At 42.2% G+C, this 17897-nt stretch overlaps 1 protein-coding gene across 3 annotated transcripts in view; it reads left to right on the forward strand.

The window, feature by feature from the left end:
• Nedd9 (neural precursor cell expressed, developmentally down-regulated 9) overlaps positions 1–17897 on the forward strand; it is a 176432-nt gene that overhangs the window by 131913 nt on the left and 26622 nt on the right. For all 3 annotated transcript variants that reach the window (XM_020184292.2, XM_074082904.1, XM_020184293.2), the window contains one exon: positions 17251–17697. In XM_020184292.2, coding sequence (XP_020039881.1) covers positions 17251–17697 — 447 coding nt within the window. The remainder of the gene's footprint in view (positions 1–17250; positions 17698–17897) is intronic.

Genomic DNA, 17897 nt, shown 5'->3' on the forward strand with positions numbered 1-17897 from the left:
ACTATTTCTCCCCAAGTATTCCTGCAGTATAGAGTTTTCTGTAACTTTTTTAGACAGTAATTCTATAGAACAAAGTAAAATACATGTTTGGTAGTTATTTGTTTAATTTGAGTCACTTAAGTAATAAAACCAGATAATTATTAGATTGTAAAATTCAGGAGTCAGGAATTATCTCTTGAACACTATGTTGCTCTGTAAACTATAAACTTAGCATGGACTTAAAGGTGATTATTGAGAGATTTATTAATCAGGCCCTAAAAGGTTTTTGGCTGTTGTTTAACCAGATTATCTGGTTATGCTACTTCAGGGATCATAACTAGAGAACAACCAACCTTCACGCATTTTGTCCTTAAAATATGCAACTCCAGGCCAGCTTGCAATTACTTATAATAATAATGAGAACTAATATGTAAGCTATTACCGTACATAACCTTTCTGGTTAGCACATGTCTACTTTTATTTTTCTGTATGTTTTTTATCTGTGTGTTTTTTATTTCTTGGGAAGACTGCAGTTACTATCATACGTACTTAATCCATTTCTCTTAGGAGAGATCAGTGTGTATGACAGTAAATTGTGAGAGCTTCGTTAATTAACAGTTCTTCACAAAATCCCTTTAATATACAGAATATGTCCCAAATAACAGGTGGAGGGATGACTTGGGCAGTCTTGGTTTGCTTGTCCAGGGAAGGCTTCCTCCTGAGAATCTAGACATGTGCTGCAGTTCCTCATGAGGTTGATTGACAGGTTCCTGAACTTCATTTTAAATAGAAGCCCTGTGGCCCCGCCCACTTGGTGCAGGCCAGAACCCTCAAGGCCCTGCCCACTTCATGCCCAGGCCTGTCTGACCTCTAATGGCTGACAGCTTTTGTGGCTGTGCCAAATTTCTGAACCTTTAAGTGCCTACAGTTAAAGTCTAAATTATTTATCTAGTCTACCCTGCAGCAAATTTATTCTTAAGCGTTTTGACTTAAGAAAAAGTACAGATAGAACTTGAGATACAATTAAGAAAGCTACAATCTGTAATTCAGACCTTTGTGTTCTGGTTGAATTGGGGCAAAGTCGGTCAAGGAAAGGAGCATGTGTACAATAAAGAGCTCCTGAGGAAAACTTTGAAGTTATTTTTATCTTCTCAAGCACGCTTAATGATAGAAGGTCTTTGATTTACCCAATATGGCCATTTGTAACCTACAGAATTCTCAATTCTCTCTTTGCTTTGCTATTTTGGCTTTAATTTGTTTTCTCTAAATGGTTTATTGTTGTGCTCTATACAAACTTGGGACTCCTACCCCACCCCCTTCTTTTGAAATCTTGTATGAGGTTTGTGAATTTAAGAGCACCAAAAGATGTTTGAAAAATATTAACTTCATTATTGCTGTATTTACTTATTTAGCAAACACATTTTCAGAGTGAAATGATTCACCTACACAGAAATAAATGTTTTTTATAGAACTGTAGGTGTTCTGATAATACCAAATTTTACAAGTTGCACAGTGTGAAACATACCAAGAATTCCTAATTCCTTTAACATCCTTTTCTTGCTGGATTATGCTTCAGTCCTGTTCTCAGGATTTTTCAATGGCTCACTGTGTCACCCACTCCAGTATTAATATATATATATGTATATGTATATCCTTCCACTCTACTTCCCAAGCCCCTTTGCAAGCTCTCTCTTCCCTTCGTGACGACATGCGGGGTCTTATTTTTTCTCTGCAACATTCTTTACGCTTCTCTAATACCAGACTTCTGTAGGAGGCTCCCCCACCCTCCAACGGTCATGACACTGTTACTGAACATCCTACACCTCTGCTCTTGTCCTCTCCATGGACTCTGCTGTAGGAAATCCTGTGCCCCCTCTGCTCCTTTTCATTGGCCTGTGACCCTGTGCCTATGTGGTTCCAGAAGATTGTCACTTCACTTCCCACTAGTAAAGTCTCCTCATCTGTCCACTCTATAAAGCAATGAAAAGCCTAAACCTTTACCTCCTACAATCGCTTAAGAAGGCCTTATGTTTTTTCACCTCTGTGCTACTCTATTGACACTACCTTACCTATTAACCCTTTCAATCAAGTTACTGTCTAAATGACACCTGTAACTACCTTGCAGGGTTACCTACTGGGGCTGTACAGTTTTAAGTTAAGTCACATTGAATATGAGAGACCCATCCTTTATTTGTATGTAGGGGCAGAGGAATAGAAAAGTCCTTGAACTTAAGTTTGATCTGGGATCCGTAAGCCTTAAAGGAACAGGGACTTGGTTTTATATGTTCTTGTATTAGAGGCAAAATGAGAGTATAGGCCTTGGAAAAGATATTTCTGTTTTCTTATGGCTTAAAACTCTGTGATCTTGGGCAAGTTAAGCTCTCTGAGCCTCATATTTATCTGTAAAATAGAGACAATAATAACTGTCTCATACTATTGTTCTAAGGTGTGAGCTCATGTATAAATACAAAATGTTTACCATGGCCTATGGTAAGTAGACAGTGCCACCTGGCCCCAGCTATTCTTGTATAGTAGGTGTTCAGTCGATGTTGAAGGGGGTGTGTGGAATTGGTGGCAAGATTACATCCAAGTCCCAGTTACTAAGTTAATATGGTTGAGCACTCCACGAGTCTGGGTATGTATTGTGGAAATGCAGGCCCCAGACATAGGACCTAGCAGCATAGCTGTAAGACATGGCCCAACTTGCTAATATATCATTAACTTGGTTTCTTCATTAGTATTAATAAGATTTGATAATCCTGAAATTACAGGACCTTGCCCATAGTGGTTCCTCAGGAAGTATTAAAGTCAGTGCTGAGTTACAGAAAGCATATATACAAAATGTCATTTTAAAGGGTGTTAATGCTCTGTGACATAGTGCAAAGAACATGGATTTTGTTTCAAATCTACCTTTTGTTTCTTTCTACCAGTGTAGTTTTCAGCAAACTACTTTAGACCTTACTAGTTTGTGGGAATAACAGCACCTGTCTTATTGGATAGTTACAAGAATATATGACAGTCACCAATTTCTAGAACATAACAGGCATTTGATAAATGGCAGCCATATATTAAAAGATATGTTATATACATATATATAAAGAAATCCATGAATAGTGAGGATAAATGACAGCAATTTCTCATGGCTAAGTTGAGGTGTGGGGGCAGCCAATCATGGAGATACCTATATACCTATGCGGATACACAAATATACAGAGACAGAAAAAAGTTTAAGAGGAAGCATTCACTAGAATATATGTTAAACTAATATGTTTAACAAACATATTAGTAAGGAAAAGAGAAAGACATCCCATTTTAAATATGCAGTTCAAGAAAGGTGAATTGGGGACTTCTACCCCTTGTCCTGTTCCTGTCAGAATGACGTCAATGTAAAGTAAGAAGCCTTGGATATCTATCTTTAGATCATTTTAGGGTTAGAAAGAAACAGACGAATTTGTTTGGAATGCCAGCCACAGGAACCATGGCCCTATTCCGCAGTAACATATAGACTTAATGAGCAGGCCTCACTGCCAAGACAAACGCACCAGGGCTGTTGGGAAGAAATACAATATTTCCAACTTAAAATGCCAGAGAGGAGCTGCCTGTTTCCTAGGCAATAGACGATTGCAAAGAGCATGGGCATGGTCTTTGAAGAAAAAGAAACCCCAAAGCCCTGCTTACACGCTGCCCACAGCACCCTCCATGGTGTTTACTTTGAACATTCCAGTCCTCTCCTCGCTGTGATTCTGACCAGCTAATGAGGACTCCGCACGCCAGGAAACACTGCAGCCTGGCTGCAAAGACTCTTCCTGAAGAATCTTCATTTCAAGATAAATGGCCTTGTTAGCCACCTTTCCACCCCTACTGGAAAGGGTAAATCTTTTACAAGATGCTTAGTAAATGAAGCAATCTAGGTGATTTGAGGCAAACCATTTGATGAGGATGGATAATGATGGTAAGTGACACCATTTTTCATGGCTAAAGAGCAGCTGATCGTGGAGATATCAAAATTGCCAGTGGAATGCACCCCACCATGGGCTACTAAACCCCAGTATATTCTTTAAAAAGCAGATAGTCCCTTTCCGCCAATCTCCCTCCCCAACCATGAATGGTGTTTAAGTTAAATGGTTCATGATTCTTACTCAAGGTTAGGTCCAGGAGGTGTCATAGTTCTTGGCAAATCTTAGTGTTACAAATTAGAATTCCTCCTGATATTTCTAATACATCAAGGTAATAATTATAAGATGTTACCAAAAAATATATCTTATATGAAATATTGATATTTCTGCTCACCAGAAATAAAGATGGAGTGAGCTTAAATATGTAAAAGCACAAGCATTAAAAAGCACAACAATGTTTAATAACTCCTTTTTTTTTTAATTTTTATTTTATTATTCATATGTGCATACAATGCTTGGGTCATTTCTCCCCCCTGCCCCCATGATAACTCCTTTTCAAACTAATTTTAATTTCTTCCTTTACTTTTGTGTAGGGGTGAGGGAGGGGACTACCTATGGAGCTCAGTGGAAATTTGTAGTAAGGTTAAGATTTGAACCACATCTTCCCTTCCACTATGGTGTCACATGTTCAATAGAACGATGTGCCATTCAGATTTTTCTCAATTTCTCCTTGTTAGGCAGAAGCCCTATGCCACCTCTTGTACTTAACGAGTTAGCCATTTGTGGTTGTTGGTTTGTTTCCCTTAGCACCTCACCCCGTAGGCGATGTGGGGTAGAGAGTCAGCTAGGCCTCTCAGGCCTCACTGATGAAGATGAGCTAGGCTTCTCTGCCCCTATCAACACATCCCTCCCCAAACAGCAGTAACATACAAAGCCAGCACACAGGCAATGGCAGATTGTAGACCCTTCTTGGAGGTAGTTATCTAGTGTTGGGATTGCCATTCATCTGTCAATGAGTATTTTCACTGTTCTTGTTCCTGATCACTTGTTCCTGGTCAGTTTGGCAGGAAATGGGTCTGTAAACAAGCACAGGCATAGAACTGTTTGGAGGCCCAGTCTCCCTGAAATGCTCCCCTGGGATACAACTTCAATTTAGTCTCTGATTCTCTGAACTTCTTTGCTCAGAGCTCAGGATGATTAGCATATCTTAAATAGGACTCAGGTGGGAGGCAGAGATTGGGAGGATTGTGGTTTGAGGCCAGGAGGGGATGGAGGATGTTAGCAAGACCCCATCTCTACAAATAGGCTAGTAATGATGGCTCAAGTCTGTAATCCCAGCTGTAAGGAAGGCTTAGGTAGGAGGATCAAGGTATGCCAGCCCTGGGCAAAAAGCACCAGATCCTATCTAAAAAATAACTAAAGCAATAAAGGTCTAGGGGGCTTGGCTCAAGTGGTTGAGCATCTGCCTAGCAATCAGGAGGACCTGAGTTCAAACCCCAGTATGGCCAAAATAAAAGGGGGGAAGGGGACTCAGTGAAAGGAACAACAGGAACACATGTAAGAGCCTTCTTCCTTTTTGATCCCAGTAACTGTAAGTTAAGACTTCCAAACAAGCTCCCAGATGCCCAGAGGCCCTGGCAATATGTCTCCTTTCCTTATAAACATCACCTTGTCAATCAGAGAACATGTTATATTACCTAAATCACAGACTCTTACCAGTACTATTTTTCTCTCGAATCCTAACTTTAAAGAAGACAGATCGATTAGCAAGGGATGTGCTTGCATGCCTAGCCCTTGTTTTTGGTTTAGAATATATATCATTTCTGTGGCTATGTGTCTGCCTTTCACAAACCAAACGATAGGACATATGGTCTGACAATGGGGAGGATATTTGAAACTGGGGACTGTCTTGGAAAATTCAGGAACACATGGCCACCCAATAGCTGGTCAACAAGAGCCCTCCAGAGGCCAGTCAACTGTCCAGGAAAGGAACTATGCTATCTTCCCATGGCAGCCTTTTGCAGGAAACCATCAAAGTGCCTTTGACAAAAGTGGCTTTGGGGAAATTCTTCATAGAGGGTCCTCAGTAGCACTGATTTGGAAATAATAAGGTGCTTCTTTTCTTTTTCCCTGCAGAAATTGACATCTTTGGAAATGAGAGCAAGCCCATTGTGAAATATGAAGTTGTTTGGCACACCTGAGAGTGTGAAGTGCTGGGGCATGGTATTTCAATTGTTCTTGTTTTGAAGCTGGCCAGGTAGCTCCTGCCCCATAGCCTGCAGCATCTGCCTCAAACCTCCCACCCCCCTTATTAAGATCTTAATTACAGACGCAGTTTAGTTCATTGCTGAAGGGAAAGAATTTCGTTTCTATAAACCGGGTCTGCTGTTTGGTGTGGCAGGTGTAATCATGATGAGATCATTTCTGGTTTGTTTTCTTTTCCCAGAGGAATTTTTTTTTTTTCTGAAGGGAAGGAATATGATTCTTGAGACACAATTTCATGAGCTCATCACAGTGTGGTGGTAATGATTCTGCTCTGATTTTAAAGAGGACCTTTCTTCTGAAGGAATCAGAGCCTTTCACATACATCATGTGTCCTCATAATATTTTTCCAAAGAACATGTTTGGGAAACTGAGGTACAAAAGGCAGCGAGTGATTTCACTGTCACTAGCTTTACAACATGAGGACTGGGACTAGCCGCTCCTAATTCAGTCTAGTGCCGGTCTCTCCATCCATGATCTCTGGACCCCAGCTCAATTGACACTTGGGACTGGATAGAGTTTGGTGTGGAGGGCTGAGCTGTGCATTGTATGACATTTTGCAGCAGTCCAGCCTCTATCCACTAGATGCTACTAACACATACATGTACACACATACCGTAACAAACAAAAGAACTGTCTCCAAGCATTACCACATGTCCTCTGGCTGAACAAAATCCCCTCTACTGGAGAAATAGTGTTCTAATCTCTCCTACTCCCTTCTGCTTAAAAATAATTGCCTTACTGGTTGTATACAATGGAAACACAAAAAATAACCCCTGGAAGTGTCGGCCATAATTTTATCATAGACTGAGGCTGAGTTTAATGGAACACATCTTAACCAAAAGGTAACTTCCTCTTTCAGGCTTAAACCAAATTTGTTCAGGAGAATACCACAAAGTGCTAAGAAGTAGAATGTCCTCCTCAGGTCAAGTGTAAAACCCTCAAACTATCTCTGGCAGTGAGTTTTCCAAAGTCTTCCTGGGGCTGCTCTCTCTGTACAAACCTAACCTTGGAATATGCATTTAGAACTTGGCCCTTACGCAAGCTTTTTTATTCTCATGAACCAGTAGGGAAGACACTGTAGCTTCTAAAAGTTTCGGTGTCAATGCTGATAGCATACTTGTACACAGCTCTCAGGAGAGGATGTGGATCTGTTTGAAAAGTCCTCGAGGACTTCACAGGATAAATAGATGATAGCAATCAGGTGCTAAAACCAGGTCTGGTAACATCTAAAAGAGTCCCAGCAAGAGGTGGAATCCCAGTCTCACCACCTGAATTCTGACTGGGTGACAGGCAAGGCTCGCCAGTAGGTACATCTGGGCTTAGCTCTAACCTTGGATGGATACCTTGTTGCAGCAAGATAGATGGAAATTTAAAAACAGAAGGAACTTTTCCAACTTCCAAGCACTTTCTTAGATGTTATAACTTGTGACTTTTGAGAAGTGATATCATTTTTGGAAATGTACTATAATAGAGTGGATTGGAGTCTCCTATTCTTGTATAACTTAATTCTTATTTCTCTTCCCCAAGTACCTGGATGTAAGAGGGATTTGTCTAGACAGGCAGATAGATATGACTTGGTGTCAGCATTATAAAAGTTGGCTGAAGTCCAGATGGTTGTTTTATTGTTAATAAAACCTATCTTTTGGGTGAGTGGGTGTCAGGACTTCATCATTATATGGCGCCTGTCAGATTTATCTAGGGGCAGAACCCTGAAAAGAGGTTGGTGTCTGCCTCGTGGTTTTGATCCTTTGCCAACACACCGCACTGCAAGCTATCAAAACCCGGCGACCTAAGACAAACACTTATAAATTCCAAGGCTCAAGGGCAACAGTGCTGAATTCTAAGACAGAAGAGATTGTCAGGAAGGGTGTCCTGGTCCAGGGTAAATCCCTAGAGGAGGAGGGGAACCAGATGTGATCTCTGGCTCTGCTGCTAATCTAATCTAAGATCCTCTGGGCTACAAAACAGACTGGATTAGATTGGTCCCCCCACCCTTGCTCTAAAATTCTACTGTATCAGTTCTGGTCAAGCTATGGCTGACTTCTGGTTCTAATACCCATAGGAACCCAGGTGCCGGTCCACCTTCTTTAAGGCCCTCGGGAGTTGCTAGGTAAATCTCAAAGACCACAGATGAGTGGAAAATTGAACTTTTAAAGATTATATAAATCACATATGTATTACATATTATATATAGTCTTTAATTATATACATTATACAATCTTTAAAAGTGAAATATATAATCTTTAAAAGCTCAGTATGTAAATATATTGATATATAATATTTAAAAGTTCAGAGTATGTATATATATACATACGTACACACACACACACACATATATATAATTTAAGATCATCTTCCTTGTAAAAAAGAAGCTAATTCATTTTTCTTAAATATTGTCAGTAATCACATTCACATTCCACCATGAATTGAGAAATAATGAAAACTGGCTGGGTAGACCCCTGCAATCCAGTTACTCAGGAGGTTGAGATCAGGAGAATCATGACTCGAGACCAGTCCAGGCAAAATGTTAGTAAGACCATATCTCAACAAATAAGCCAAGCATGGTGGGGCACTTCTGTAATCCCAACTATGTGGGAGGCATAAGTAAGAGGATTGTTGTCTGAGGCCAGCCCTGGGTAAAAACTCAAAACCCTATCTGAAAAATAAGTAGAGCAAAAAGAGGCAGAGGATTTGGCTCAAGTGACAGAGTACCTCCCTAATAAGTATGAGGCCCTGAGTTCAAACCCCAGTACTGTAAAAACGAAGGAAGGAAGGGAGGGAGGGAGGGGAAAATATGGTAGAAATTGGCCACAAAGGCGCACGCCACCTACTAGCCATTTGTTGTGTTTCTTGTAGAAGTGAAGATCTACTCTAGGCTTTTGTTGGTTTCATGGTAAACAAATCTTAACCTATGATGGTTTCTCAACCTTAAATGGGGAAAGAATAGAAGGCAGTCACTCACCGGCAGGGAAAGAGAGGAGCCCAGCATTGGAGGAAACCATCTGCAATCTCACCGTTCCACTGTCCATCTTGTGTCACCAAATCTGGTCTGACTGAAATTTCCCATGAGCATTTGATCTTTCACCAGCTCTCAAGAAGTAACACCGCTGTAGTGTGTAAGCCGTCAAAATCGCGCTCAGGTCTGGAGCATCCCTCATCAAATAGGATTAGGCCAGTGTGGAAGAGATGTTAAGATCCAAATCCAGGAGCCTCTGGGACAGTCACACACAGGGTGCTGCCTGCAGTGCACAAAGTTGGATAGCAATGGTGTTTCATGCTGTGTCAAAGAGTACCTCTGGGAGGCAAGTGTGTGTCAAATGTCGCATTTCTTTAAGCACCTGCCACTAAAAAATGCCCCAAGGAGAGTCCTGTTGCTAAATTCCACAAAGGTGGGAAGTCTAAGAAAATTTGAGGACTGGGACAAAGTGAATGACGTGAAGGTCCAGAGAAGATCCAAGATGCTCATGTAAGCCTTGTGACCATTAGTGGGGCTCAGAAGAAGCCCTTTCCAGAAAATAAAAATCAGTGACTGAAGAGCACTCCAGATGCTAGATGAATCTTTAGAGGGAAATGTTAAACACAACTCCTCAGAGGTCTGAAGTCCGACGGGGCTCTATGGGACCTAGTGGTATCTGATGGGTGCCTTTCTGTGGGCTATTCAGATCGTCATGGAAAATGTGTTCGAATGCAGTCAACAACCATTACTCAGAAAACACTCAGATCGTTTCATATCATATATCATAACCCCTGCAACTTGGAAGTTTTCTGTCTGCTACTTAGTAATATATAGATGATCCAACTCCAAAAATTTTGCATTTAGGATCTTCATAGGCAAGATTGTAAGTGTAAGCCAAGTATGCCAAGACTCAAACTCCTGATACTTGTATATTCACATTTTCTGACTGTGGCACTTTCCTTCTTCGCAGAAATCCCATATCCCTCTTTATCCCAAAGGCAGTGATGAGAAGGGGAGGAGAAATGTAACCAAAATGGTTTGACAGCCCTCACCTCACACCACAGCTAACTTTTGTCTGTACACACAAAAGCCCAGAGCCTTTCTCTCTCTTCCCCAGCATGCCCCGAGGCTGACCTTGATGGTGTCCATCCTTAGTGGCTTCCTTTACACCAATCTCCCTGACAATGGCCATTTCCTTTGAGTGGGTCTGTTTCTCAGAGTCTGGCCTCCTGTGTGCTGTGCATGCAGGCACAGAAGTCCACCAGAATCCAGGGCTAATGTTTGAGGGGGTTGAGCACAGGAAAGTCATGTCGTCAAGAATGTGGCAGGCCTGAGGCCTTGGCAGGATCTCCTGCATAAATATAGAATGAAGCAAAAATAATAAGAGGAAGCAGAGCCATTGATGATACCATCGGTCTTGGTGAGTGACACACCAGCCATTGTGTCTCATTTCTCTTCAAAGGACAACATGAATGGTGATGGAAATTACATGTCACACCTCTCTACACACTGGGAAAAGCAAATCATTTCCCTGGCAAAGTAATAAGCTTTCTTGACATTTTGATAGCAGTGGGGGGAGAAAAAGGCAGGGGTGAGTTGGTAAGGGGAGAAGATGTCACGTGACCTGAGCTTGGTCTGGCAGGTCTGGCTGGTAGAACAGTGTTTTCTTCCCTCTTCAGGCATTGCTTGGGAACCAGGGAGGCACAGCAGAACTGAAATGTGCTCTGACACCTCCACCAGATGCAGCAAAAGGGAAAAAAGGCTCTTTAAAGAGACCATTGTGTTTCATCTTGCTGGGATGGTCAGTTCCTCCCGGCCTTCCTGTTTGCTCAGTAGTTGTGAACACTAGGTTCAAGGGGGTCAGGCTCCCCATCTGCGTCATTGCCCTGTTTAAACAGGGAGGGGCAGGCACTTTGCTGCTTGCTGTTGTCCATATTCTCTGGCTGTCAGGCTTGAGTGACTTGGACACATCTTTTATCTCTCTGCTTAGTTCACCTCCCTTCTTCATTTCCAACTGAAAATTTTAACCAAATGTCTTGTTGAATTCGCTACAAAAACAATTTCATCTTCCCTGCAAAGAACCAGGAAATCAGAGGACAGAATCCTTTTCTTTCTTTCTCCCTTCCTTCCTTCCTTTTTCTTTCAGTCTCACTCTTGCAGGTGCTCTACTACTTAAGCCACACCTCCAACTCTTTTTTTTTTTTTTTTTTTTTTTTGCTTTAGTTATTTTTCCAATAGGGTCTTACATTTTTGCCAGGGCCAACCCTGGATAGCAATCCTTCCATTTATTATGCTCCCCTGTTGCTGGGCTTACAGGTGTGTGCCACCATAAGATGGAGTCTTGATAATTTGGAGATGGGGAGCAGGGCTGGCTTCAAGCTACAATCCTCTCACTCTATGCCTCCTAAATAGCCGGGTTTACAGGTGTGAGCCACCTTGCCACACCAGCATCCATTTCAATGAGGTGACTATTGAATGAGTATGTATTTTGTTTCAGACACTGGGATAAAGTTCTGGAAATGCAAAAGGAATCAGACAGTATCCCTGACTTTAAGGCATTCACAGTCGTGCATGGGGTCTACAAGCCATTACTATAAAAAATGGTATGACAGGGAACTGGAAGGGAAGCAATCAGATAAGTTTTGGCAAGATAACCATTCTGGTTATACAGAAGAAGGGTTTTGAGGTGGAAAGGGGTTACATTCAGGAGAACCAGTTTGAAAGCAGTTGCTGTGCCCCAGAAAAAAAAAGTTGTTAAGGACCTGAAAGTGGCAGTGAGCTGGATGGGGGCCTGATGGCTGGGGTTAGGTTGTGAAAAGACTCTACAAACCTCAGACTCCTGCCTTGGACAGCAGACTGCATGCTGTGCTAACCTAGACAGGTAAAGAAGAGGAAAGTGTTTGCACTTGTCGGGTTAGAGATAAAGATGCCCTGCCCGTTAGATGCAGAAGGAGCATCTAGTTGAGCGTTGTGGATTTGAGTGTTTAATGTGTTCAGGTGCCTTTGCAAAAATGAGCTTTCGTTTAGAGAAGGGTGTGGAGAAGAGAAGTGCAAAGGAGAGCTCTTAAGAGATGGTGGCGAGTGGTCAAAATCATGGAAGCCAAATGAAGTTTCAAGAAAGCTTAGGGCAGGGTCGATGCTAGTTTGCTACACACAGAGTTCCTCAGATGGTGTTTATGACCCTAAATGCCAAAATTCAGTCACCATTAGAGCTTTTGTAATCTAAATACTAAATACTGTCCTGATTCAGAAGCTAGTGACTGGAGGCCTGGCTTCTTATTCCCAGTTCTAATTCCTTCTTGCCAGTGATTTGGCAAATCATTAACTTCTTGAACCTCCCTTTTCTCAATTGTCTGGTGAAAGGATTGGATGCTAACTGTTTAAAGTTTCTCTAGCTTTCAAGTTCTACGTACTGCTGCTTGGCCCGGCATTCCCTGCGTCCCTAAGTTCCAGGCTCTGGAGGCGGACATCCCACTGGATATAGAATTACACAGCTGCCTTATCTCTCCTTGATTTGTTTCTGTGTCGACCTTCCCTCCCCTGGAGATAAATATCCAAGGGACTTGGGGGTTGAGAAAGAGTAGATCTTGAACTGACAAACTGCCTCTTTGACTTCTCTGTCAGTTATGTTTTGTTTTGTTTTGTTTTGTGTTTTGTTTTGTTTTCCCTAAGTTATTCAGATAATCAACTTTTAACTTTGTGGCTTCAGGGAATCACACCTGTCCTCTAAAGGAGATCTCTCCACTTCTGCTTGCCAGAGCAATTAACTCTTGATTTGCCTACTTGTAAGTTAGTGCACTTCTGAAGGAGATCCTTGTGTTGTGAAGGTGATTTTATCTTCTTACTGAACTCTTGCCCTAGCACCAAGTACAATTCAAAAAGCCCAGCTTCTTGCTCCTTGCCTTTCCTACTTTCAAATGTATGTACACTGCTGGGATCTGATGGGATTTATCCATTAATAACAAGTAATATTATTATAATTTTGTCTCAAAAGGTCCCTTGGATACAACCTGTGGTTTTGTTATTGGTGTTTGTAGGGAAACGTAGGTGAAGGTGACCAGAACTCGCTATAATTTCAGAGACATGATGCTTTGAGACACAGTTCTTCTGAAATGTAATTGTGATCTAGAGAAATAGCAGATATGGTCTAGGTGTGGTGGCACATATCTGTGGTGCCACCTCCTCAGGAGACAGAGGTAGGAGGATCAGCAGTTCTAGGCCAGCCCAAGCAAGTTAGTGGGCTATCCTATCTGAAAAACAAAAAAAAGTAAAGAACTGAGGGTGTGGCTCAAGTGGCAGAGCACAAGCATAAGGACCTGAGTTCAGACCCCCAGTACCACAAAAAAGAGAGAAAAATAGCAGATATGTATATAAATTATTCATATAAACCTCTATGTATACATGCATAGAGCGAGAGACAGAGAGAGCTACATATCTAGATATAAATATATAACATCCTCAGAATAAGACTAACTCTTAATTGAGAACTGAGAGAGGAAAATAAGTAAGCAGCCTGAAGCCCAATTCTATCCATCAAATTAAACAAAAAAAGTAATAATTGCTTCCGAATTCTCCAGCAAGGCTGAAATACTTTAATTAACTCACTCCATCCTCCTCTCAACCCCCCCCCACCACCCCATTCTCACCGTATGGATGAGGAGGCTAAGGCAAACAGGGAAAGGTAATCAGCTGAAGCAGCACAGCTAGGATCCCAAACCCCAAGAACCCATTTTCTCCATAGACATGAAAAGAACCAGTCATCTTCCAAATCTTTTTTTTCTTTGGGTGTTACTGGGGTTTGAACTCAGGACTTCACACTTGTGAGGCAGGTGCTCTGTCATTTGAGCCACATCTCCAAATCTCTTTTGCTCTGGTTATTTTGAAGATAGGGCCTCACTTTTTGCCCAGGCCAGCCTGGACCATGATCTTCCTATTTTATGCTTCCCACCATCACTACTGGTGTGGTATGACAGATACCCACTACCATACCCAGCTTTTTTTCCAGTTGAGATGGGATCTTATGAATGTTTTTGCCTGGGCTGGCCTGGAAGCATGGTTTTCCCAATCTCAGCTTCCTGTATAGCTGAACAGGGTGTGTACTACTGTGCCCAGCCATTATTTGAGATGGGGGGTCTCAGGAACTTTTTGCCCAGCCTAGTCTTGAACCATGATTCTCCTGATCTCAGCCTCCTAAGTAGCTAGGATTATAGGCATAAGCCACCGGTACCAAAACTAGAACCTTATAAAATGGTATTGAGCCCAACTGAAGGACCTTGTAGAGAAGAGCTGAAATAGCTTAGTGTTCTGGAAAGAAAATTTAACCAAAGAGTTCATTTCTGATTCCATCTGTGACACCAGCAGTGTGACCTTGAGCAAATGATGAACTGTGTCCTCATCTGTAAAGCAGGGACACTGGGCCCAGATGATCTCTGCAGGTCTCCACAGCTGTAGCTTCCTGCTTCGGAGAGTGGCCGGGTATAGACATTGGCTCTCTGTGGCTTGCACAGAAGTTAAATAACTCAAACTCAGTCAGCCAAGACTGAGAATATCTACAAGTTTGTGAATGGGTGTTAGGCTGGTGCTAGGGTTGCTGCCACCAACAACTGTGTCAAGATCTCTCTAAGTCCTGATTTCTATGGGCACTGGGGAAGAGTAGAGAGATATCGTGGGCAAATGGGCAGAAAAGACCCCTGCAGTGCCCACCTTAGCATGGACTGGGAGGCTCTGAGGATCTCCCCAGAGCTGCCCGTGAGGCTGGTATGGAAACATTAGCAGGCTGCTTGCCAGGTGGTGGGAAGGTTATGGGGACAGAAGACAAAGACCATCCAGCCTAGTTCTCACACAGGGATTTTTATCTGCCTCTAATCAACTGTGGTCAGGTGCTCTACTTAGTGCCTCGTGGTGTTCCAATGCCTCCAGCTGATTTATGCTGATTGAGTCTGTAGCCCTTTGCCTGTCTACTGTTTTCTGTTGATCCTTTTTCCCTTTGAAGCCCATATGATTGCTATGATTGCATAGCTATCAACTCTATTGCTTCTGATTTCATCTAGGGACTTCCTTACTAGCTAGTCCCTGTTATTGATTGGGCTCAGAAGAAAGGGACAGAGACCAGAGTGGCTGGCCCCTTCCCGACTATCATCACAATACAACTTTGTTGGCATAATTTCCCTGAGATCATTTTGGTACAAAGGATCAGAACTTATCTTCTGTAACTTTATGGCTTTTCTTTTAAATGACACAACACCCAAAAGACAGAGGAAGAGAAACAAAGGAGAATTTAGGACTGTAGAACACCCTTTAATGGTTCCACAAGCTAGAAAAGAATGTTATCTAATTTTATCTTTTTGTACTTTTCATTGTTAGAAAGAGTCCAATGCTCATTGAAACCCTCAGCTGAAACACAAACTCCTCAGTTCCCCTGAGCTTACCTTATAGCTCACTAGTCCCCAGCACAGAATCCCTGGACACATAAGGATTTCAGTCTGTTCTTGAAGGCCATCACAAAGCTTTCTGGGGACTGACATTTGGAGCCTTCTCTCCCCTCCTTGAGTTAAGTAGTTGCACAAACTAAAAGAATTGGCAAGCCATGCACAATGGCATGTGTCTATAGTCCCAGCACTCAGAAGGCTGAAATGGGAGGATTCTTTGAGTCCAGGAGTTCAAATCCAGCCTGGACAACATAACAAAACCCATTCAAAAAAAAAAAAAAAAAGCTTGCCTAACAGTAGTAATTGGATCCCTTCCCAACTCCTGACCAGAGGCAGATTCTGCACATATACAGCCACTAGATAACAGAGAACAGCACACCAAACAAGTTCTATGGTTACAGGCATAGTCCAGAGGAAGAAGATTAATGTATGTCTGCTTTAAGGAAATGAAAAGCATAAGGCTGAAAGATCAACTCACATTTCTGGGGAAGACAACAGGGAGCAAAAGGCCAAACGAAAACAGCCCCAAATTCCACAAATATGTTACATTAAATAGTCTCAAGTATGCTCTGGACAGACGGCAGTCCTCTCTTCCATAAATGATCCCAACTGCAATGACATTAAGTGCCTCCAAACATTTAAACGAAGCCCTAGAGAGGTCACTTTTAGTTTTCCCAGTGCCTGCAATGAATTCACTAGGTTCCCAACTTCCCTGTGTGCTGGGAAGGGGGTAGGATGCGAGAATGGTTGCCAGCTGGGAGACATGATGGAACGCCAAGAAGTGAAATCTCCAGAGCCTTTGAAAGGCTTCCAGGAATGTCAGCACGTCTGCCTGCCCGCTCTCTGCTGAATGCCTACTTTGGCTGTCTGCTTAGTACTGAATGTGCCAGACAGGCCTTCTTACAAAGAGCGAGAGTGTTTTGGGCCCATGAAAGGGGAAGGCACAGCCTTTCAGATGTGAATGGAGAGATTCAAGAAGTAAGTGATAAAGTGACAGGATGAGGAAGGCCCTGGGGACAGGAATGAGCAAAAGACCCAGTGAGAAAGAGTTGGCCTCCACCTACATGGGAACATATTCCTGGTAGCACCCCACTGTCAAATAAGGAGGTAAAGCCTACTGTCACACTATCTATGCTTGATTTTCATGGCACTTCTATAGGCCTTGATTTTTCCTGGTTCCAGGGACCTCTTAATCATAAAAGATTTTTTAAGCCCTGCCAAGGCACATTTAAGTGTATTTTTGTTTACATTTCAATGCTGAATATTAATGTCACTTGTAGTGTATGTTATTTAGGATTTTCTTTGATTGTTTTTAACTCTAATGTAGGGGGAAAAAAAAGAAAGAAATGTCCATTGTGTTACATCTGAATAGCTCAGAATATTTTTTCCCTTAAGCTCACTTTTAAAAAGGAAGAAAAATGCTTTGTGCAGTGAACCATTCTCTAACTCTTTAGCAGTGCTGCTCATAATTCCTTGGCACCATATCTGCTGCTAGAGGAAAGATCTCTTCTGGTGTCTTAAGCTTTTCCGAGGAGGCAGTCTGATGTCATTGGTGGCAGACAAGTCTGTATGTATCTGTCTTTTGTCAGCACCATCTGTTTTTTTCCTTACAGGCTATTGTTCAGATTTCTTCTTCACTTTTTCCAGGATTTGTGCCTATCCCTAAGAGTATGGACTGTAGGTGTTAATATTCTAACATGATTCCCCTCTGTTCTTTCCTTCCTAGAATCTTATGGCAAGGGCCTTATATGACAATGTCCCAGAGTGTGCTGAGGAGCTGGCCTTCCGCAAGGGAGACATCCTGACTGTCATAGAGCAGAATACTGGAGGACTAGAAGGATGGTGGCTGTGCTCCCTTCACGGTCGTCAAGGCATTGTCCCAGGCAACCGAGTGAAGCTTCTGATTGGTCCTGTGCAGGAGACCCCCTCCAGTCATGACCAGTCTACTTCTGGACCAGTGCACCAGACCTTTGGCCAACAGAAGCTCTATCAAGTGCCAAACTCACAGACAGCATCTCGTGACACAATCTACCAAGTACCACCTTCCTACCAGAATCAGGGAATTTACCAAATACCCACTGGCCATGGTACCCAAGAACAAGATGTGTATCAAGTGCCACCATCAGTACAGAGAAACATTGGAGCCACCAATGGTCCTCACTTAAGTAAAAAGGTAAGCAACTAATAGAATTTTATTCTCACTTATTTTTTCCATTGCTTTTGCAGCAATAGAAATATTCCCCGAATAATAGCTAGAAACAACCTCCCAAAGTAAATACATTAGATGCCCTAACACTGACATCATTTTTGAATTATTTTACCATTCATCAATCAACAAAATAAAAAATAATTGAAAGGGCTAAATTGTGGTCT

This window comes from Castor canadensis, chromosome 8 (assembly GCF_047511655.1).
Source record: "Castor canadensis chromosome 8, mCasCan1.hap1v2, whole genome shotgun sequence".
NCBI lineage: Eukaryota > Metazoa > Chordata > Mammalia > Rodentia > Castoridae > Castor > Castor canadensis.